General features: G+C 38.0%; 1 protein-coding gene across 1 annotated transcript in view; it reads left to right on the top strand.

Annotated features, from left to right (window-relative positions):
* Positions 1-11,649: 11,649 nt before the first annotated feature.
* gria1b (glutamate receptor, ionotropic, AMPA 1b) overlaps positions 11,650-23,976 on the top strand; it is a 66,999-nt gene continuing 54,672 nt past the window's right edge. The window contains exons 1-2 of the mRNA XM_067374952.1: positions 11,650-11,731; positions 11,882-12,016. Coding sequence (XP_067231053.1) covers positions 11,650-11,731; positions 11,882-12,016 — 217 coding nt within the window. The remainder of the gene's footprint in view (positions 11,732-11,881; positions 12,017-23,976) is intronic.

Here is a 23,976-nt window from a genome sequence, read left to right as displayed (position 1 = left end):
GCCTTCCCAGAAGAGTTGAAGCTGTAATAGCTGCAAAGGGTGGGCCAACTCCATATTAAACCCTACGGATTAAGAATGGGATGTCATTAAAGTTCATCTGCATGTAAAGGCAGGTGTCCCAAAATATATAGTGTATATTACACTGCTCACTTGTATTACATTACTCACTTATATTACACTGCTCATTTATATTACACGCTCTCTTACATCACATTAATCACTTATATTACACTGCTCACTTACATTACAATCCAAAAGCTCATTTTGCACAGTCTTTGATGTACCCTTGAAGACTGTAGCAGTTTTAAGTGCTCCCCAAACACCTTGTCTAGTGATGCTACTAAGTCGACCAGTCCACAAGAAATGCCAGCGTAGCTTGAGCCTTCACTCTCATCATCTCAAGGCTAATTCGAACAGGCCACAACATTTCACAGTTGATAAGACGGCTTAGAATGTGGTGGTTCTTACTAATCTCATCACTGGGACAACGTACAGTAATCTGGTAGCTGTTGTCCAACTGTGTGGCAATGTTGACTGAAAGCCTTTTCTTGTTGTTCAAATTCAAAATTGTTTTCAAATATTATTGGATGTCACTTCATCTTAAAGATTATTAAAGGTGCCCTAGAACCAGTTTTTACAAGATGTAATATAAGTCTAAGGTGCCCCCTGAATGTGTCTGTGAAGTTTCAGCTCAAAATACCTCATAGATATATACCTGCCTATTTTGGGGCATCATTAACTATTCACCGATTCAGGCTGCGGCCCCTTTAAATCGTGCGCTCCCTGCCCCCCGAGCACTATAATACAGTGCATTTACAAAGTTCACACAGCTAATATAACCCTCAAATGGATCTTTACAAGATGTTCGTCATGCATGCTGCATGCATGTGTCGGATCATGTGAGTATAGTATTTATTTGGATGTTAACATTTGATTCTTTACAGACTGTTGGAGAGATTCATAAAGAATGAAGTTTATGCATTATACAGACTGCAAGTGTTTAAAAATGAAAATAGTGATGTCTCTCTTGTCTCCATGAATACAGTAAGAAACGATGGTAACTTTAACCACATTTAACAGTACATTAGCAACATGCTAACGAAACATTTATAAAGACAATTTACAAATATCACTAAAAATATCATGTAATCATGGATCACGTCAGTTATTATCGCTCCATCTGCCATTTTTCGCTACTGTCCTTGCTTGCTTACTTGCATAACATCTGATGATTCAGCTGTGCACAGATCCAGACGTTAATACTGCCTGCCCTTGTGTAATGCCTTGAACATGAGCTGGCATATGCAAATATTGGGGTCGTACATATTAATGATCCCGACTGTTACGCAACAGTCGGTGTTATGTTGAGATTCACCTGTTTTTCTGAGGTCTTTTAAACAAATGAGATTTACGCAAGAAGGAGGAAACAATGGTGTTTGAGACTCACTGTATGTCATTTCCATGTACTGAACTCTTGTTATTCAACTATGCCAAGGTAAATTAAATTTTTGATTCTAGGGCACCTTTAATAGAGGTATGTTTGTTTCCACCAATCGCTGCACAAGTTAAAGGGTTAGTTCACCCAAAAATGAAAATTCTGTCATTTATTACTCACCCTCATGCCGTTCCACACCCGTAAGACCTTCGTTAATCTTCGGAACATAAATTAAGATATTTTAGTTGAAATTCGATGGCTCCGTGAGGCCTCCATAGGGAGCAATGACACTTCCTCTCTCAAGATCCATAAAGGTACTAAAAACATATTTAAATCAGTTCATGTGAGTACAGTGGTTCAATATTAATATTATAAAGCGACGAGAATATTTTTGGAGTGCCAAAAAAAACCCAAAATAACGACTTATTTAGTGATGGCCAATTTCAAAACACTGTTTCAGGAAGCATTAGAGCACAAATGAACCAGTGTGTCAAATCTGCTGTTCGGAGCGTCAAAGTCATCTGATTTCAGTTTGACATGCAATCTGAATCATGATTCGACACACTGAATCATTTGTGCTCCGAAGCTTCATGAAGCAGTGTTTTGAAATCGGCCATCACTAAATAAGTCGTTATTTCATTTTTTTTGGTGCTCTAAAATATTCTTGTCGTTTTATAATATTTATATTGAACCACTGTACTCACATGAACTGATTTAAATATGTTTTTAGTACCTTTATGGATCTTGAGAGAGGAAGTGTCATTGCTCCCTATGGAGCCATCTGATTTCAACTAAAATATCTTAATTTGTGTTCTGAAGATTAACGAAGGTCTTACGGGTGTGGAACAGCATGAGGGTAAGTAATAAATGACTGAATTTTCATTTTTGGGTGAACTAACCCTTTAAGCTTACCATAATGTGGCCTCTTTAATACATTATTCAGAAAAACATGTGCTTCTCTGCTTTTTATGTATTCATGTTTGCTGTTAATGGATTGGCTAACATTTGGAGCTTAGATGGCATATGATTGAAGAGATGGAGGATGGTCCAATACAGTGGCACTGCTCATATATATATATATATATATATATATATATATATATATATATATATATATATAGTCTGGAAGTTAGAAAAATGACAGAAATGGCTTATGACACCTTTAAGCTTGCGCTGTCGCCCAGATTCATGCCTCATGTTCCATAGAATGACACCTGCTGGAGTAATGCTGACAAAGCTGCATCCGTCTCATTCCATCAGCCACATAATTTGATGTTCTTAGTGTCCTGATAAGTACACTGTCATCCCTCCTCACTTGTAAAGATTAACAGAACATTTTTGAGGATGTGCAGTGTGTACAGGGAAATCAAACATGAAACGAGAGCATTCAACTCCTAGTTTGGTCAGGAAGATGCTGACTTTACTGATAAACATGACCTATTTCAGTTACTGCACTTGAATTCAAGCTCACATAGCCTGTTTATATTGTTTTATCCTCTTTACTAAAAGTTGAAGATGAATTCTAATTATTCCAGTTTTTTTTTTTTTTTTTTCATAAGATTACTGACTGATACTGTGAAGGGTTGTTATTAATTTGATATCCTGGTAACTCAAGTGATTTTTTTCATATTATACACTTCGGTATAAAACCAACTGCAAAATACTGCTTACTCAGTTTAATTAAAATTACCTTATACAATCAACTTAAATTTGTAACAAAAAAGATGGTTACTACATTATTCCTGTTGGTGTTAGCGTAGTTCTGACAATAATTCCTCCCCTCCAGCATCTTGAAACTCACATGAGTCTGCAGCAATCAGCTAACGACAATTGTCCAATCAATTCCCAATCGACAAAATCATGCAAGTCCCGCCATTTTTCTTGTTCAAGTGTTTTGTGTCTTTTTCTTGTTTCATGTGTCATGTTGTTGCACTCATGACACAATAGTTGAAAAACAGACAATTGTAATTTGTTTCATGCCAAATTTAAGTGTTATTTAAGCAAGATGAGAAAAGGGGAGACTTATTAAGGCTTAAAGGTGCCCAAGAATGCTTTTTCACAAGATGTAATATAAGTCTAAGGTGTCTCCTGAATGTGTGAAGTTTTAGCTCAAAATACCCCATAGATTTTTTTTAATTAATTTTTTTAACTGCCTATTTTGGGGCATCATTAACTATACACTGATTTTGGCAGCGCCGCCCCTTTAAATGGCGTGCTCCCTGCCACACAAGCTCTCGACTATATTACAGTGCATTTACAAAGTTCACACAGCTAATATAACCCTCAAATGGATCTTTACAAGATGTTCGTCATGCATGCTGTATGCATGCTTCGAATTATGTGAGTAAAGTATTTATTTTGATGTTTACGTTTGATTCTGTGTGAGTTTGAGGCTATGCTCTGTGGTTAACGGCTAATTCTACACTGTTGGAGAGATTTATAAAGAATGAAGTTGTGTTTATGAATTATACAGACTGCACGTGTTTAAAAATGAAAATAGCGACGGCTCTCTTGTCTCCGTGAATACAGTAAGAAACGATGGTAACTTTAACCACATTTAACAGTACATTAGCAACATGCTAATGAAACATTTAGAAAGACAATTTACAAATATCACTAAAAATATCATGCTATCATGGGTCATGTCAGTTATTATTGCTCCATCTGCCATTTTTCGCTGTTGTTCTTGCTGGCTTACCTTGTCTGTGCACAGATCCAGACGTGAATACTGCCTTTCCTTGTCTAATGCCTTGAACATGGGCTGGCATTATGCAAATATTGGGGTCATACATATTAATGATCCCGACTGTTACGTAACAGTCGGTGTTATGTTGAGATCTGTGTGTTTTCCGGAAGTCTTTTAAACAAATGAGATTTATATAAGAAGGAGGAAGCAATGGGGTTTGAAACTCAATGTATGTCTTTTCCATGTACTGAACTCTTGTTATTTAACTATGCCAATATAAATTCAATTTTTGATTCTAGGGCACCTTTAATGTTCTATATTGTTACATGATTTAGGAGTGATTTATGAAAGTGCGTATCAATAGCACAATTTTCTGTTTCTATTTGGCGTGCTATTTATATGCAGAAATTTCTTTTGCCGTGAAAATGATACACGCATGTCTGACATGCATATGATACGCAATTTTCGCCATGCATATGATATGCACTTTTGGCATACATATAATACGCCCCTACCACACACCACTAATCCTACCCATTGCATATCATATGCACGCAAAATGTAATTTCAGAAAAATAGCACGCCAAATACAAACATAAAATCGTGCTATAGATACGCAGTACTAGGAGATTGTGTTGGATTTAGACAACCTGATCTGCATGAAAAAAAAAAAAAAAAATTATTTCATTTGAATTCACACAGATTAATATGAAAGTGTATTATTTTTAGAACAAATAAACATGAAGGTCCACCCCCACAGGGTGTTATAACCGCACTCTTAAACAAGACCCTCAATGGGCCGTACGCAGATTTTCTGAAAATTTACCAATGAGATTGTACAAATTTATATGAATTCCCAATTTTCCAAAATGTGAAATAGTTATGAATTATGAACTGACTATTTTAACAATGTCTTTACTGGGCCTTGAAATTAGTTATGAAGTTGCTGTGTTATAGGGAGGTCAGAAAGCTCTTGGATTTCATCAAAAATATCTCAATTTGTGTTCTGAAGATGAACGAAGGTCTTACGGGTTTGGAACAACATGAGGATGTGTAATTATAATGACAGAAATTTCATTTTTGAGGGAACTAACCCTTTAAGCACACTAATATATGCTAATAGCTATAACTGAAAGTAATTGAGTTGGGTTACTTTAACATCTAATTTTATTGTTTTAATTATTTTAGTTGCTGCTACACAAGGCATCTAAATAGAGTTCACAGTTTATTTTAATGTTAGGAAAACTCATTTCCAGGGTGCAGCCAACTGAATTAACTTCAGCTTTTTTTTTTGAATGTAGAGAACACAACACAAAGTCAAAATCTTTTGTAGTCCTTATTCAAAGAAATAACCCACTCTCATCATTTTGGGTCAAACAATTGCCTCTTTCCTTGACTTTAATGAAAACAGTGCATGGCAGTTAAGACATTGGTCGAATTAATATAAAAGGAACGTCTTTTTTTCCCCTTTTTCCACAGAGCTTTGTTCTATAATGATGGTAATGGCTTCAGTGCTTCCTGTTGAAAGACCTCTCGCTTCACTGTCTGACTTTCAAAGGTGAAAAGCTTTTAAGGTATAATGGAGACACAAATGTTACTTCCAGTGCTGCTGAATTAGCTATGCCTCATCACCTTTAACAACTAATAGGGAGAGAAATGTCTTGGACTGAGGGCTGTACCTGGGCTCAAATGGGTCTTTCTTTGAGAGCATTCCCCTTTAAGAACAAGAAGTGGACAATCAAGGCTTCTTTAATAGTAACTGTCAACTAACCGCAGGTTGTGCTGCATTATTCACTCACTAAATATTTAATTCACTTGTACCTTTATGTCAAAGAATTGCTGTGAACTTCAGGACAAATTGCTATACAAAGCACTCTTAATGTGGGATACCTTTGGTTATTTATTCTCACATATAATCCACTATAGCTCTGGCACTGTTTTATTCATTAGCATTAAGATCTTCAGGATCAATTGATTTGATTACTAACAATGCTTTCTCAGGTTAATTTGATCCGGGTGACTTTACAGAAGACGTTTGAACTCCTAAAGATGGATAAACCAAATAATGCTCTTTTCTAGACAGCTAGGATATAGGGATGCTGTTGGGAAAAAGCTGAATGTGCATTTCTCGTCTCTAAATCTGGTTCACAGGTATTTGAATGAAGATTACGACAGTTACAAAGCGTGGTGGATTTAAGCTCACTGACTGTACATATTCTTAGCTGATTTTCTAAGAGAAGTGGAGTATCCTCGTTTTCTCTGAGGGGAAAATCAAAGAGCAGCAGTAAAATTTGTGCCAGCACTTACAAGAATATCCAGAGGATGGATCATCTTGTAACCAGGATGTAAGTGTGCTGCTCTGATTCCATAGTGTTTAGATCCACCAAGCCCACCTTTATGTGGCACTGTAATGTTACCTGATTTCACTTAATGCATATTTCTGCAGAACTACAACACCTAAGACAGAAAATCAAACACACACACACACACACAAAAATTATATATATATATATATGCCAGTCCTCTGTTTCTGTAAAACACTCTGGAGGTGTTTTACAGAAACATCCTAAAATCCTATCCTATCTGTTTAGTAACCATGATAATTTCCCTTAGGAGCTTATATCTTAAGTCAAGAATTATGATTTTTTAGAAACACCCTGCTATGAAAATGTTTAATGTTCACAGAAATAAAAGAAAAAAATGCTACAGTAAAACCTGTTGATTGTTAACTGTAAGACAATACTTATTTCATTTGTAAAATTACAATACTTGCAATTTTACTGTAAAATATGAATGTAAGATTATATGGAAAATCTTCTATTTTTCTATTTATGAAGATATATTATATTTAAAAAAAATAATGCATATATTTTTACAGTAAAATATTGTAAAATATACATCATGTGGCCTTCTGTTATAATCATTTGTGGAAAAACAAAAAATAAAAATATTTATAGCTCAATTGATTTATTTAAAAATGTACATATTTATATAATTGACAAAATACTGTATATAATATTATATTAAAGCAATAAGCTCTGCGTCGTGTCTAACAACTCACCTTAGGCTGTTATAAATTCACTGTAAACCACGGCTTCACGGGGCTTATTGCTTTTATAAAATGATTACTACACGATACAACTATTAAAGCCATAAAAATATGTATTATTGCAACTTTCATGAAGTAAAATCATTTAAAAGCCTTCCTTCCGCTGGAAAAACTAGTCCCTGACAGTGAACAGCAACAGAAGTTACATTTATTACACCATTAGATGGCGGCATGGAGTTACTCAGTCGCAAACACTTTTATATTGAAACTTGTTGTGAACACAGAACAAGACGCAAATGACAATTGTGGCGACCAGGGCGGGCGAGAGCCGTGAGGGAACGGCGCGAGGCCGGTGGCGCGAGTGTTAATGAGCTTCACCTGGGAGGCGCACCGGCCTTGAGTCCCTCACGGAGGAGCTCCGGGAGCATAAAAGGAGGAGCGACTACCGTGGAGGACGAGAGAGGACCAGGCCTGGACTTTATTTTATGGTTTATTATGTTTGTGTGGCCGGCAGACGTCCGCGAGGGTCTGCCGGCATTACTTTCGTTTTGTTCTTTGTTTATTTTACATTAAAGTTTTGTTGAACGTTCGCCGGTTCCCGCCTCCTTCTTCCCACATCTACTAACCTCGTTACATTGGTGCCGAAATCCGGGAGGAAGGAGGGACATGCTGTCGGAGAGCCCTCGCTGCTGAGGGGGATCGCGGTGCTGCGGAGTTCGGGCAGCGCGGGAGTGAAGACCGCGAGAGGCTGCCCGAGGCGGTGGTACTGGAGCCTAGTGAAAGGTGGGACGGAGAGCTCGAGGCCGTGCCCCTGGGACGAGGTGGGGTGGCTGCCGTCCAAGAGGGAGCGGAGGAGTCGCCGCCGTTCGCCGTGGGCCGGAGCCTGCTGCCGTCCGCCATAAAGGGGAGGAGCAGGGAACGGGGGACTCGCTGCCGGCTGCCCTCAGTGGGAGGAGCCATCGCCGGCCGCCAGGAGGCGGTCGAGGATCGGGCCGTCCACCGAGCGTCCAGTGCCACCGCATGGCACCGCGAAGAAGAGCCTCTCGGCAGGCTGAGGACCAAGCGGCAGTGTGTCGGGGAACCGGACCAAGAATTTTTTTTTTCTTTTTCCTCTCTCCCCTCTCTTGTCCTGTCGCTCCCCTTGCTTCCGTCTCCTTTCTCTCGTCTCGTCTGTCCTTACCCCCAGGTGCTGCGGCCGCCGAGACAGGCCCCGGGGGGGAGTAGAGCGCAGTCTCGGGAGTACCCCCCGGCCTGCGAGGGGCGATGGGGGTATGTGGCGACCAGGGCGGGCGAGAGCCGTGAGGGAACGGCGCGAGGCCGGTGGCGCGAGTGTTAATGAGCTTCACCTGGGAGGCGCACCGGCCTTGAGTCCCTCACGGAGGAGCTCCGGGAGCATAAAAGGAGGAGCGACTACCGTGGAGGACGAGAGAGCACCAGGCCTGGACTTTATTTTATGGTTTATTATGTTTGTGTGGCCGGCAGATGTCCGCGAGGGTCTGCCGGCATTACTTTCGTTTTGTTTGTTTATTTTATATTAAAGTTTCGTTGAATGTTCGCCGGTTCCCGCCTCCTTCTTCCCACATCTACTAACCTCGTTACAACAATGCTTTGACCAGCGCTGTCAGTGTCAGCAGCGCACCGGAAACCCATTAAAAGTTAAAAGGACAAGATCGCAGCGGACATTTAAACTGATTTTTTATTATGAACATAGAACTGAAAATGCTAAATCTGAATGCAGTTAATAAACTCGGTTACTCTATCTCTCTCACAATACTCTTCTATATAATAAGCTTTAATGAACAAAATCAATTCAGAACAAATATATGTTTATGTTGCTAAGAGCGGTTGTTAAGACACTCAGTGGAGCAGTGATACATGTAATGCAGTCAGCCGTATGTTTTCGGGACTTCGAACATGGCTCAACCAATCAGAACCAAGGGCCGGAACTATCTGTTTTATAATAATTTATATATAATACATTTAGTATAAATTTAATTTAATATAAATAATCTAAATATATTTAATATACATTTAATATAAATCAATTTAATACCTATAAACATAATAATTTTTATATATTGTATTGAATATACACAAAAAACAAAATACAGTAACCAAAATGCCTCCCATATTACTTGCAATATTGTCACTTTACTTTTTTATGGTGAAGTTATTTTTTTATTCTGTAAATGCATGTGTTTTAAATAATTAGATGGAAATGGTCACTATAGTGGACACTTTCCTCAAACAAAGCTAATTAAATTCTGAAGCCACCCAGTTTACAAACTGCATAACTACGCACTCAAGCAAACCTTACTTATTTTATTTACAACATTAATGTTTTATTTATGGGTGTTTAATAATTCATTTTTTTTTTCTTGTTTCAACTAACTTGAAGTAACTCATATTCACGATTCCCATAAGGCATTTTCTTGGCACTTGCCAGTGCAACAAAAAAAACCCCATGGGGATAGAGGAGTTCCTTCTGTTGGTATAGCTAAGGGGGACTGGAGCTCCACCACACTGTAATTGGTCTGTGTCATGGATGTTAATGTCATTACATCCTGAAGTTGATGAAGCCATTTGTGCTGTCTAAATTTATAGGGCTATGTCACTGTAAAAGTATCTAATCTCAGTGGACTCATCTTCAGCCCAATGTTAGGATTATATTAAACCACTGTAGTTTTTAAGAGCATACTTGGATAACTGAAATGAATTAGATAATAGGTGTAGTAACTAATTAGAGGTGCACAAATCAATTCAAATAATTGTCTTTGGATAAAATCATGGACTCTGTTGTGTGTGTGTGTGTGTGTGTGTGTGTGTGTGTGTGTGTGTGTGTGTGTGTGTGTGTGTGTGTGTGTGTGTGTGTGTATGGGCCATATTTTTACTCATGCATTTCATTGGAACAGTGTGAAAAGCCTAAATTAAGAAAGTGCTGACAGTTTCAGTCTGTAATGCATTACATGCAATATAGATGTGAATACAATGTGCATTTATCATTTATTAATTCATGGAACGGTAAAGGCACAATCTGTGCCATTCTCTACTATATTTGTGTGCAATACAATTATTGATATGAACCTCAGATTCATTAGAGGGGTTTCATTGCATCATTTTTATTTTAGTGGAGTGTTTGTGGGCTCAGCTATGTGATTTTATGAAAATGTGTATTGTGAACAGAGATGTTGGGTCAGGGTTATTATTAAATGCACTGGCTCAGAGTGAGTATGAACCAGATAAAACAAACCAAAAAACAGTTGCCTTCCTTTAGTTATACTTGGCAGATTTTGGGTAGAAGTCTAAAGGGGCAGCGGAACTGTCTGACATTGTGATGACCTAACTGGAGAGATGTCTTGATGTGTGTATTTATTTCTGCCAAACTCAGTGTGGCTTAAAGTTAAAAGAACAAATTGCCTGTTTGTTTACTCTAGAATGCATGCACATGCTCATTAATTCAGAGTAATTTGAGCTTAAGATGCAGAAATAATATTATTTCAAATTTAGTCAGATTTTATTCCTGATTTGAAATGTGTTATTAAAATGTAACTGCGACAAAGTCAATTACAATGACAGTCTTGTGGACTTGAAGGAATTTGATATAATTGAGAGATCTCCTTTAGACCCTCATATGTCAAGGTCATTATATGAAATTATTTGACATGTACACAAAATGTCACATTTCACAAATAAAAATGATATTTGTAAACAAATAAATTATTACATTGATATATGTTGAAAATTAAGTTTGGGTACAATTTAAGTAGGCTATATTATTTTTTACTTATTGACATGATAGTCAACTCAACATTTTTGTAAAAAAATATTACACAAATATGAACATATGAACTTGTTACATGTTTTAAAAAGTATTTTCTCAGATGTTAATATTTGTCATTGACACACAGAAACAAAAAGGTGTTTAAATCGGTGTTTGATTTCTTGTTGGATAACATCGTTTCCACCAACTGTCCCACTTAATGTACTTTTACTCAGAAGCTTTGACACGTTTATCAGACTCAAGGCTCCCTTTTAATACTCCCAAAACAAATATTGTTTTCTAGTTTAAATTATAATAATCTTACATAGCTACACATTTGCCAATTGGAGAAAATCGTGTTTCTATAAAATGGTACAGTCTGCGCACGGCTTCAAGTTTACCCAGTCAGTTGCTCTTCTACAGTGAGTAGAGTAACGACCTACCGGGAGCGCGCGGTGATGTTAAGAAAGCGATCAAGACCTCGTTTTCTTTCTACTGCTGAGACTACAGAGAGTGTTCATTTGTAAGTAGGGCTGTCAAGAGACACGCTTATTCAGTGACCACCGCTATTGCCAACAGGACTGACTGGGATTCTCTACGCTCTGCTGGCTCTGTGTTACCGCTATGGGCTCAGTGTGAGTGAAGAAGCAAAGACTTTGGGATATACATATATGTTTGGCATTTGGCTTTTTCTCAGTTTCTCAAATGCAAACGGAAATATGCGGCAAAGCTTCGTCTTTCTCTTAACCGGTTTGCTTGGGTTGTGTTCATGTTCAAGTTTCCCAAGTAACATCAACATAGGTGAGTATTAGGCGGCTATTGTTCATATCCGTGTCCTGACAGTGATTTAAAGTTTCCGTCGCACAGTGTGAGGCACACTTAGCCATTTGGGTTTGAATACTCCCATTCTGTTGTTATTTTCCCTGAATTACTTTTTTGTAATCTCGACAGGAGGTTTGTTTCCAACCGACTCCCATGAATACGACGTGTTCCGTTTCGCGCTCTCTCAACACAATGATGTTCCTAAACTGGTACCACAAGTGGACATGGTGGACACGGGGAGCAGCTTTGCCATGACATACGCCTGTAAGTTCTATATTAATGTGTATCTCATTGGTCTGTTACTCTTCCCAAAGCCAAACCTCTGCAGTGCGCACGCGACCTGTTTCCTTCTACCTTGTTGCTTTGCTGAATTTTCGACTCTGCACAGATTATTTATGCCCGTGAAATATTGTAGGCTCAGGCAAGAAGGAGAACCTCAGACATTTTGGTGTTGTAAACGTGTCTTCTCTTATACAGTCTTAAAACCCAGCTGGATTACTGTCAAAAAGAACGGCAGGTGGAACTGCAAAGCTGGCAAAATGTCCTAGAACACCTGAGGTTGAATTTGACACAGTTTGAAACACATGGTGTTTTCACATTTCCAGATGCTTCATTAGTTTGTATATTTTCACTTCTTTGTGTTTATTGTGTGCTCATTATGTGTTCACAAAAGAGATTTATACAAAAAAATTATTTTTTTTGTCATTTTAATTTAAAAAATGTAAAAGTGAAGTTACCTTACCAAATACATTGAAAATGATATTAGATTTAAATGATATTAGATTAAATGTTTTATTTATTGCTCATTTATCTTTTTTTTTTATTAGAAGGCACTCCCAGAAGTCCCTGTTTTAAATAGTTATGTTTCCACTTATTTTTGTTATCAGTTTTGTAAGGATATACATTTTAAGTTGTTTATTGCATTATTTTTGTCATTAGTTTATTTCTGTTGAAACATTGCCTGAAGCACCATCACCACATTTTTACAGCACGTTTCTGGCACCACTGTTGTTACCTTTAACATGGTTTTCTACAGATTAGACAACATATTTTTTTGTCATGAATTGGAATATGAGACATATCCTGTACATTTCTAATATGAACATTTTTAGACAAGCCAAACAGAGAAAACATCCTCATTCCTGCTTCAGCTGACTGTCAGTCATAAATGTTGCCCTTTGATGTCTGAGATTGACACAGGCAACCTTTCCATGTTTGTGTTCAACCCTGCCAGCGTAGTACAACAGTGCATAATGCTTAGCATGCGGACAGCTTCTGATATAGAGAGAGAAAATATTTTGAGATACTTCGACACTAGCAGAGTAGACTGATCACCCTGACAAGTTCAGGGGAGTCATATAGGCTATAGTATCTCCCAGATGAGTGCGTGTTATAAACCTTTCTCGTGTACACATCACTGATGCCTTTTAAGTGACTCTCAGAGCCTCAAAGCAGAGTATGTTGTTTACTTGGAGGCTGAGCTCAGAAACTGGGGCTGGAGCGATGTTTTCCATTTTAGGGGATTCCTTAGGGCATTTTTATAGGGTGGCATTGGAGAGGGTCTTGTTAGAGGGAGGCTATCAAAGGAAAGTTTAACGTAATGGCTGATGTTCTTGTCACAGGGAAGTGTGAATTTTACGGAGCTAATTACATCTGCAGAGAGTTCGCTAATCTGGGCGATTGTGCATGGCTGCTGTCTTATCCTCTAATCGCTGCATACACCTTCCCAGAACTAAACCCAAGAGCACTTGAGCAGTTTGTGAGCCAGAAAGTGCAACAAAATTCAATTTGATTATAATTTGATAATTTTCCTCTTTTGTTACAAGAACAAAAAACAGGACTAGAGAACAATGAATGGGTCTTTAAGAAACAGAACAAAAGAAAATCAGTGTTTTTGTTACTTGATTGATATGTTCAGGAGGAATGTGAAGAGCTGAGTAAATTTTGGTTAAAAGTTACCAACCTGCAATAATGGCAATACAGTAATGCAGACATGTACATTTATAATTTCAAGCCCATTTGGGCCCATTTTTGTCTATTATTTGGTCAATAATTGTTAAAGGATTAGTTCACTTTCAAATTAAAATTTTCTGATAATTTGCTCACCCCCATGTCTTTCTTTCTTCAGTCGAAAATAAATTCAGGTTTTTGATGAAAACATTTCAGGATTTTTATCCATATAGTGGACTTTAATGGCCTCCAGACAGTTGAAGGTCAAAATTACAGTTTCATTGCAGCTTCAAAGCGTTCTACACTATCACAGATGAGGAATAAGGGTCTTATCTAGAGAAACCATCACTCATTTTCTAAAAAAAAATTACAATTTTATACATTTTAACCATAAATGCTCATCTTGAACTAGCTCTCTTCTTTTTCTTCTTCTCTATTAGAATTCCGGCAGTGTAGACCCTCCACAGGTCAAAGTTTAAACTAAATTGTCATATACAATATGCTAGTGCAAGTATATAACAGTTAGTTCAAACTTTGACCTGTGGAGGGCAGTAATAAATTTAGCAGGGTCTACACTGCCAGAATTCTAATAGAGAAGAAGAAGAAGAGAGCTAATTTTTTTTTACCTTCATAAATAGTTTTCTATGTCCTTACGATGGTTAATTGACTTGTAGTGGTGTATTTGAGGCGAGCACTAACCCCCTCTGGCACGTCTGCGCCAGAATACAGAACTTGCAAATTGAGCTGCATCGACCCCACACAATCTCACCTCATGTTCATGTTCATGCGAGAGTGACAAAATGCTTTACGGTAATTCAAAAACAATGTATATATTATGACAATTTCGAAAATTACCCACCTCCATCGAGTGTACTGTATTTGCAAATTACCCACTTCCTCATTCTTGTACTGTATTTGCGCTGGTGAGCTTTGTAGTCGTTGTAGTCCAGAGCTGTGCTTGGAGTATTTACGACAGTGTGATTCACTGAAGGAACCTGTAGGGGGAGCTTCGCAAATCTTACTGAGTTCCGCTTTAAAATGTATATAATTTAAATTTTTTTTTAGAAAATGAGGTTGATGGTTTCTCTAGATAAGACTCTTATTCTGGTATCATGTAGAACGCTTTGAAGCTGCACTGAAACTAATTCTGACCTTCAACCGTTTGGAGGCCGTTGAAGTCCATTATATGGAGAAAAATCCTGAAATGTTTTCATCAAAAACCTTAATTTCTTTTATACTAAAGAGAGAAGGACATGGACATCTTGGATGACATGGGGTGAGTAAATTATCAGGAAATTTTAATTTGAAAGTGAACTAATTGTGAGGTAACGCAGCACTGCAATGCTATTTTGTGTATTTGTTGACTGTATGAGACTAACAGTAAGCTAGATCAACATTAGAATATCATTGATGATATTGTAACATTTCATTGTGTTGAGCTATATAAAATTGATTAGTCTTTTGTAGGCTACTTTTGCTTACCTTGTCTAATAACGTGCAAGAGCGGCGCCTCTGTCATGTCAAAGATTGTCGCAAAGCTCTCGCCATCGCGGAAATGCCACACCGAAATTGATCCTCGTTTTATTTCCCATTTTGCCCCAAAGTTTGCTTGCCATGGATCCATAATGTTTGAACAAAACAACAACAGCGTGCCACTAGATGTAACGCAGCTGTCCGCGTCTGTTGCCATGGTTACTATGCAGTACAAGTGGAAACCAGGGATAACGCAGATATACGTCATTGACAGGCGACAAGTGACAAGGGAGGGACGGGCACTATTTAAAATTATGAATTTCTCTAAATTTGCAAATTCTTGGAAACATTTAGGATAATGTAAGTACACAACTGAACGAAATATATAACACTGTGCAAGTGGATTTTAATATAAAAATCTTACATATTGTGCCTTTATGTTAAAATATTAACATAAATAGCCACTGAAGATATTAAAATTCTTCAAAAACAGCATGTTTAGCCTTAATGTGCTCATCTCCACAATGGAGTTAAGTTTTGTTTACTCCTGGTATTAACTTTCGTCTTAAAGGAACACTCCACTTTTTTTGAAAATAGGCTCATTTTCCAACTCCCCTAGAGTTAAACAGTTGAGTTTTACCGTTTTCGAATCCATTCAGCCGATCTCCGGTTCTGGCGGTACCACTTTTAGCATAGCTTAGCATAGTTCATTGAATCTGATTAGACCGTTAGCATCGCGCTTAAAAATGACCAAAGAGTTTTGATATTTTTCCTATTTAAAACTTGACTCTTCTGTAGTTAAATCGTGTACTAAGACCGACAGAAAATGAAAAGTTGCGATTTTCTAGGCTGATATGGCTAGGAACTATACTCTCATTCAGGCGTAACAATCAAGGAACTTTGCTGCTGTATCATGGCTGCAGCAGGCGCAAATTTTCATTTTCTGTCGGTCTTAGTACACGATGTAACTACAGAAGAGTCAAGTTTTAAATAGGAAAAATATCAAAACTCTTTGGTCATTTTTAAGCGCGATGCTAACGGTCTAATCAGATTCAATGAACTATGCTAAGCTATGCTAAAAGTGGTACCGCCAGAACCGGAGATCGGCTGAATGGATTCGAAAACGGTAAAACTCAACCGTTTAACTCTAGGGGAGTTGGAAAATGAGCCTATTTTCAAAAAAAGTGGAGTGTTCCTTTAAGCAATCTATTCACAAGTGGTCAGCTGAGATTGAAAACTACTGTTTTAATGCAGAGTTTGATTGACAGGTGAGTGTGCGGTCCTTTTCTGCTGTCTGGGTTTACATCAGTGCAGATTAGCGTCTATACTACAATTGCAATGTGGTCACATGCATTTCTGCTGCAAATCGGATCAGCTGAGATGGATGTTTAATTTTCACTTTATCTGTTATAGTGTAAGACTTTGCATTTCTATTTTTTATACTGTCAGATAATCTGAAAAGAGCAAAGAAAAAATACAGCATGTCACCTTTACCCATAAAATTTATATTTCTTTGTATAACACATGTAAGGGCTGTATATTTTTTAATAAGACTTTTAGATGTTCCCATTACTATGTAGATGACATGCATGGCAGAAATGGCACACAGAGCAGTACAGACTCTTATTTTCTTAGATATATGCCTTAATTATTTGCCAAAGATGGCTTGACTCTGAAGAGCTACAGTAACCGTTTAGCACAGCTCAAATAGATTCATTTAATCTATTATTTATTGCATCATAGCCAAAGTGATTATTTTGAGGGGTTTTGATGTATGCATGTGGGAGCAGAGCCACAAAGGGAGTTATAGTGAGAAATTCACTTTTGTGGGAGGGAATTGACAATATTTAGCTGGAGTAGGACAGGTGTTTTTCTGGGGAACGAAAATTGTTCTCCAAATTACCACATGAAAGAGAGTTTAATTTGCTCTAATAACAGTGGGCTTTAACCGACATGCATGGCAAGACAATGTACAATGTAAAAATCAAGAGGACTGGAGTGTTAAGATTAGATTGCAGTGGACAGATCGTAGAATACTGTTCTGACGGGGAAGTTGAATAGTGAAAGTGCTGATGGGATCATACCCCTACATTAAATTCCCATGAGGTCCCATGATGTAGTGTGTTTATATAGGGAAATGTGAACCTCCTGTCATCATTTACTCACTTTCACTGACTGTCATGTTGTTTTAAAGGGGACATATCATAAAAATATTTCCTTTGTGGCTGACTTTCTCATTAAAGTGCTATAATCAGGTCCCCAGTGCATCTACCACCAACCCAGAAAACTTAAAGGATAACCCGATAACTTTGTTTTGGCAAGCCTTTCTCTGCAAGCGTGTGGAAAAACGAGCCACTCAGATTTCGCTCCCCTTGTGATGTAGGAAGGGGATCTTATTATAATATTACCACCCCTCAATCTGCACGTTTCCACCCATAGCGCCGTCATTTTGTTTTCGCAAGCAAAAACGGTGTACCAGTTGTAACGCCATGGCAAAAGTTCGAGCAAAATATGCTAACTGTTCTGTCGTTGGCTGCACAGACGAGCACAGAACACTATTTAGAGTCTTGTTAGCTTGGATAGCCTGCAAGTTGATCCTGGTAAGCTCGATTTCTAAAAAAGGAGCGGTATTTTGGAAAAATATTAGACCATTCACAGCATTTGATAGCAATCATAAACGTTAGCCTGGTATGTATGGCTCTTTTTGGCAAACAAGTACGCTATTTATAGTGGGCGTCCACACGGTTTTGCACAAAAAATTAACATGTCGGCACATGCTAGTCGATGAGTTGAATCAACTCCACAGCAACTACATTTATTAGGGCTGGTATTATACATAGAATCTTGATTCATGATACAAAGAATCTGGAGCGATTCTGTCTCGAATCGATTCTGAGCTTAGTTTTTAAACAGCAGATGGCACTACTATGCTTTAGAAACACTCATACACTGCCTGCTTTCAGTTCCTTTACACACACCACTTGATCCTAAAATAATCAATCATAAAGTTCGAAAAGGTTGAAGCGAATTACAAATCTCGCATCATAAAAGCATTCTTAGCCGAGGTGCAAGTATATTTATTTAACCACTTACATGATTGAATTGCACGAGCGCTGTCCTAGAGCGGCAGATCCAGATTCATTGTATTGATCGAGAATCAATGTAATATTTATCCACTAACCATTCAGAGACGTCCAGTTGCATTGTAAAAGTTGTAACTTCTTCCTTAGTCTCTCTTTTTTGGCTGCATGAGATTCTCCAGCTTTGTTGTTGTTGTTGAGCAACCGAAGCAGCTGTTAAGGCTCCACCCTCTTCTTGAAAGCAGCCAGGAGCAGCAGCTCATTTGCATTTAAAGGGACACACACAAAAATGGCGTGTTTTACCCAAATAGGGGCAAATTTGACAAGCTATAAAAATGATCTGTTGGGTATTTTGAGCTGAAACTTCACAGACACATTCTGGGGACACCCGAGACATCTTGTGAAAAAGTGTTCCCTTTAAACCTCTCTAGATGCAAAATCAATAGTCAATATTGTTTGGATCCCACTGATTTTTACTGTAAAGACAAAAACAGTTGAAACATTCCATAAAATAACTTCTTTTGTGCATAGCAGAAGAAAGTCATACCGGTTTGAGGGTGATTGTGCGTAAATGATGACAGAAATTTTATTTTCAGGTGAACCATCACTTTAATATGGTCTTCAATGCTATATTTCAGCTTTCATTTGAAATGTGTCACATGTTTTCACAGTAAACAGTTTATCAGAATTGGCTGGACCCACTGAATATCAGACGACATGAAAATTGCTACACGTTATTCATGTTCAAGAATTGCATGCACCTTTGATTTAATGTTGAAGTTGAGTAGCCAGTTGCACTGATGAATAGTGAGCTACATACAGTACGTCGACCTCTCCATGACAGTTGAAATAACCAGTCAGCGCCTGTCATGATGGTGATGAGTGTTTCTCCTCTTGCCTTTCTAGCTGAATAAAACCCCTCATCACATCATTTTAAATCTGGCAAACAGGCTTTTGTCTATTGTGAATAGGACAGATTCCTTTTTCTTCCATACATGAATTATTTTAAGAACCCGTTTCTGCTTTTGCCATATCACAAGCCTTTATGACAGTCAGTTCTTGGCATTAGTCCCATTCGGCCCCGTGGTCCTCCTTTCAGCACGTATCAGTCCTTTCATCACATTGACATGCAGTCGGGCCAAATGTCCACAGCATGTCAATCAGGCGGGCTCCAAAGAGACCCATTGAAGCTCACGTCAGAGCGAGTTCAGGAACAAACACTGTTTTGTGTGTCATCCCTGTGGAACTCACATAGACCGCTGAAGAGCTTTTACCTGTGTTAATTTGAAGCTTATATACAAGTGATGGAAGACTTTAAAGACAATGAGTGCCTTGATGTGATAGCCTACTTGAATATCCACAGAAGACTGCCCAGGATACCTCATGCAGCCACGTTAGCATCAGCTACATAGCCATTAGCAAGGACTTCCAACCTATAATGAAGCAATGTGAAATATGAATGGCAATGGCTTTTTGATACCAGTAAGCTGTGGATGCTTGATCGTTGATTATAGATGACGGGTATGTCATTAGCTTCATTAGCCGTTAGGAACTGGATGCAGTTCAGAGGAAATGGCACTGAGGTTAGCAGTGGTGATTTCAGGATATGTGCCTGTAGGGCCACATGCTCCCCGACCTTCACTGGGCTGGAATGATACAGTGATAAAAATGTACCTTATCAGATATATCATCTTGCAAAGACTGAGGCTACAAGCCGCTTAGAGGACACCAGGGACAAAATCTGATTCTGTTAGGTGACAAAAAGAGGCCGCTTGGCTGTAATCTCTGAAACGATCTAGGTATTTTCTCTCAGAGTGAAACGCTGGGCCTAATGTTTCAGGATTCAAGATGAGCTTCCACCTTTTCATTCTGCTGTAAGGAGCAATTCACCTAAAAATGATTTTTGTTTTGGCATTAACTCACTCCCATGTCATTTCAATCTTGTATTATGTTCTTTGTGAAACATGCAAGAAAATCTTGAACAACCTTCTGTTTTCTAGACAACAAAAGTGGGTAGTTTTTGCCCACATACACACAGTCAGGTTTCAGGAGTGAACCCCCTAAATTAACTTTCTGTGTCTGTGCGGTAAACTGTACAAGTTTACGGAGTTATTAAAGTAAGTTATTAAAGTGCAGGTATGGATCGCAACCCTCACGGAGGAGCTCCGGGAGCATAAAAGGAGGAGCGACTACCGTGGAGGACGAGAGAGGACCAGGCCTGGACTTTATTTTATGTTTTGTTATGTTTGTGTGGCCGGCAGACGTTAGCGAGGGTCTGCCGGCATTACTTTCGTTTTTGTTCTTTGTTTATTTTGGATTAAAGTTACGTTGAATGTTCGCCGGTTCCCGCCTCCTTCTTCCCATATTTACGAACTGTGTTACAGGGGCATCATTAAATATGTGCCGATTCAGGCTGCTTCCCTTTTAAATAATCGCGCTCCCCGCCCCCGAGCTCTGGACTGTAATACAGTGCATTTACAAAGTTCACACAGCAAATATAACCCTCAAAATGGATCTTTACAAGATGTTCGTCATGTATGTTGAAATTTGCTTGTTCTTCGGAGGTCTTTTAAACAAATGAGATTTACATAAGAAGGAGGAAACAATGGAGTTTGAGACTCACTGTATGTCATTTCCATGTACTAAACTCTTGTTATTTAACTATGCCAAGATAAATTCAATTTTCAATTCTATGGCACCTTTAAAACTTTGCAGGATGTTTTCATTCACTTAGAGCTATGTTACACACTACATGAAAGGTAATTTTCAAAAATCCAAAATAGGGGTACTTTAAAATAACACAAGAGGCATCTTTCAAAAACGGATTACCCCAAACTTTTAATTTATTTTTAATATTCCAAGTCTTCTGAAGATGTATGATAGTTTTGTGTGAGAAACAGACCAAAGTTGTTGAATTGCTGATAATCTTTTCTTCTGCTCTCAATGTTGTTTCGTGTCATTAATGTTAAACTGACACATCACATCCTAAGATGCTATTTTTTGCCTAATAACAGCTTAAATTTTGGTGTTACACAAACCTACCATGTAAAAATGATTTGTCAGGTAAAAACATCTGAAAGAACTTGTTTTATTCAAGTAAAAAATAATATTTAATATAATTTGAACCAAGCTGACTACATTTTTAATGGACAGATCAGGTAGAAATGTAGCAATTGCCTGATACTTTTTTGAGTGTATAGCACAGTATCTCTTAGAATATAGTGCATGAGTCATATGGACCACATATACGGTGCTTTATTTTTGTCCTTTTGGGTGATTGTCAGTAAAAATCACCATTCACTTTTGTTCTAAGGAAAACAGGTGGTGAAGCTTGGGCAAAATCTCCTTTTTGGATTTTACGCTATATAAAGAAAGGATCCGAATGACATCAGGGTAATTGTGATTTTTTGTAATGTTAATTTTTGGGTAAACTATCCCTTTATTCAGCTATGACTCATTTCAGTCAAAATAATATCAGAACAAATCTGCATCTCTGATTAACCATGGCTGGCCCAAATGTCTCCTGTCACCATTTTGGTTTATCAGCCATGTCACAACTCCCTTAGGACTGTACATGAGTTCAAACACCCTTTTTACCTCAGCTGCTCAATAACCCAAGGCAAGGAGAACAGAGGCTGCTGGAACAGATTGATGCAGCAGAGCTCCTCTCATCTTCACTGCAGTGACTGAAGATCAGACGAGATCACTCACACTGGACCCACCTGTCACAAACATCTTTCAGCATCGTGGAGATCACCGCAGGCAGAAAACTTGTTTTCTCCTCCCCAACCCGACTATACATTCATACACATTCTCTGTACCCGAACACAGAGATTCAAACCCTGATACTCCTTCCAAGCAGCACTACAAAAAAAAATAGTAGTTATTTTCGATTCCCCCTCCTTTTTATCTGCGGTAGGCGTGAAGAACGCTGATAAAGATGATGTGCACACAGAAATCTTGCGTTATCTTTCCAAATGATTGAGATAAATGCATTGTGCAGCCTCACATTGACTCTTTATCGCCCGTTTTAAAAGATGCATATCTCCAAATGACAGTACATTTGTCAATCTCCACTATCAGTGCTGTGGAGGGGAGAATCAGGGTCATTATTATGGAGGAATGAAGCTTAAATACTGCAGACTGTTGTAGATGCATAGCAGAGAAAGCTATCTGCTATCTGAGTTGTTTTCTGAGGCTGATTTGAAAGTTTGCTTGCCTAAGGGGAAGATTTGGAGCTGAAGAATGTCACAACTGTGGCACATCCTTCAAAGCCTCAGGGAACCAACATATCTGAATGCAAATGGCACATATCTTCCCTGGAATTATATGTTAGCTGGAGCCAATGGAAGGTCTTAGGTCTTAGCTTGGAAACACTTTTGAATTTTAGCTGCTGAGATTGAAATGTATGGTAAGCGAGACTATAGTGTTTTATTACAAATGCGCCATAATTATATCAAAAAACGCCTGCATTATTATTAATGAATGCAATGTACAAGGGTTTAAAAAAAGACAGTGGAGCAGTGAAATGTCCCAGAGGGACATTTATATAATTACAGAATAAAAAAAAAGGGAATAAAGTAGGATACAGTTTGGAGTTGAGATGAAGATGAAGGAAACTCAATATGCTCAATGTTTCCAGGGTGTTCTGGAGCTTTTCTGTTTGAGAAGACCCAGATTTGACACTGTCTTCAACAAAGGGCTCACAAGTACATGAAACAGGCCCCCTTCAGGAGTACTGCAATAAAAAGCAATTGCCATGTGCTTCTTAAGCACATGGGGTTTAGCCGGCTGTGAGGGGGCTGGAGCAGAGATGATTGGTGGGTGGAGGTTTCACTGTCACTGTAATTACAAAGAAGAATACAGGGCAAGACATATTGAGGTCTTGTTTTTTCAGGAGAAGTGCTTTGGGGGTGATAATGACAGAATTTTAGATAACATATTGACTACCAAGCACTAGCTTTCTTATGTCAACCCTGGGTATTGATTGAAGATGTTGGAAGTACAGTATATAGTGCTAATGAATGTTTCAAATGTTGTATTATATTGATGAGCTGATCTTTTAATCCAGTGTTATATATGCAGTTGCATCAGCAGCAATTTCCATATTCAATGTTTTTTGTTTTGTTTGTAGCAAAAAATACCCAAACATCTTTAAAGGGATAAAGGGATAGTTTATATCCCAATTTCAAAAATGTAAATTATGTCATCATTTAGCTTACTCACCTTTATCATTTACCAGACAGTTGATGGTATCTATTGACTTCCATAGTAGGAAATTAATACTATGGAAGTCAATGGCTACTGTCAACTGTCTGGTTACCAACATTCTTTAAAATATATATTTTCAACAGAAGAAAGAAACTCATTCAGGTTTGGAACAACTTATGATGGGAGTAGGCTAAATGATGACAAAATTTTAATTTTTGAGTGAACTGTCCCTATTATTTACATATAAAATAAAAAATATTATATATTTTATTTTTTAAATTAAATAACTGTCGTGGTATGTTGCCACTGTAAAGCCAGAGCAAGATATTAAAATATGATCTGGAAAATATTTATCTTGTTTCTTAGGTTTTTTTTCACCCACTTTGCATATTGCTTATCATAACAGATATTATTTCAAAGCAATTCAAAGCAAATAATTGTTTAAAATTAAATATCTTAAATGATCACATTCAGTCCTAAAAACTGAAAACGTTTTTGTAAATCTTTTGC

This window comes from Chanodichthys erythropterus, chromosome 22 (assembly GCF_024489055.1).
Source record: "Chanodichthys erythropterus isolate Z2021 chromosome 22, ASM2448905v1, whole genome shotgun sequence".
In the NCBI taxonomy this organism is placed as follows: Eukaryota; Metazoa; Chordata; class Actinopteri; order Cypriniformes; family Xenocyprididae; genus Chanodichthys; species Chanodichthys erythropterus.
Note: the sequence above shows the minus strand (reverse complement) of the source record. Positions and strands in the feature narration are given on the sequence as shown.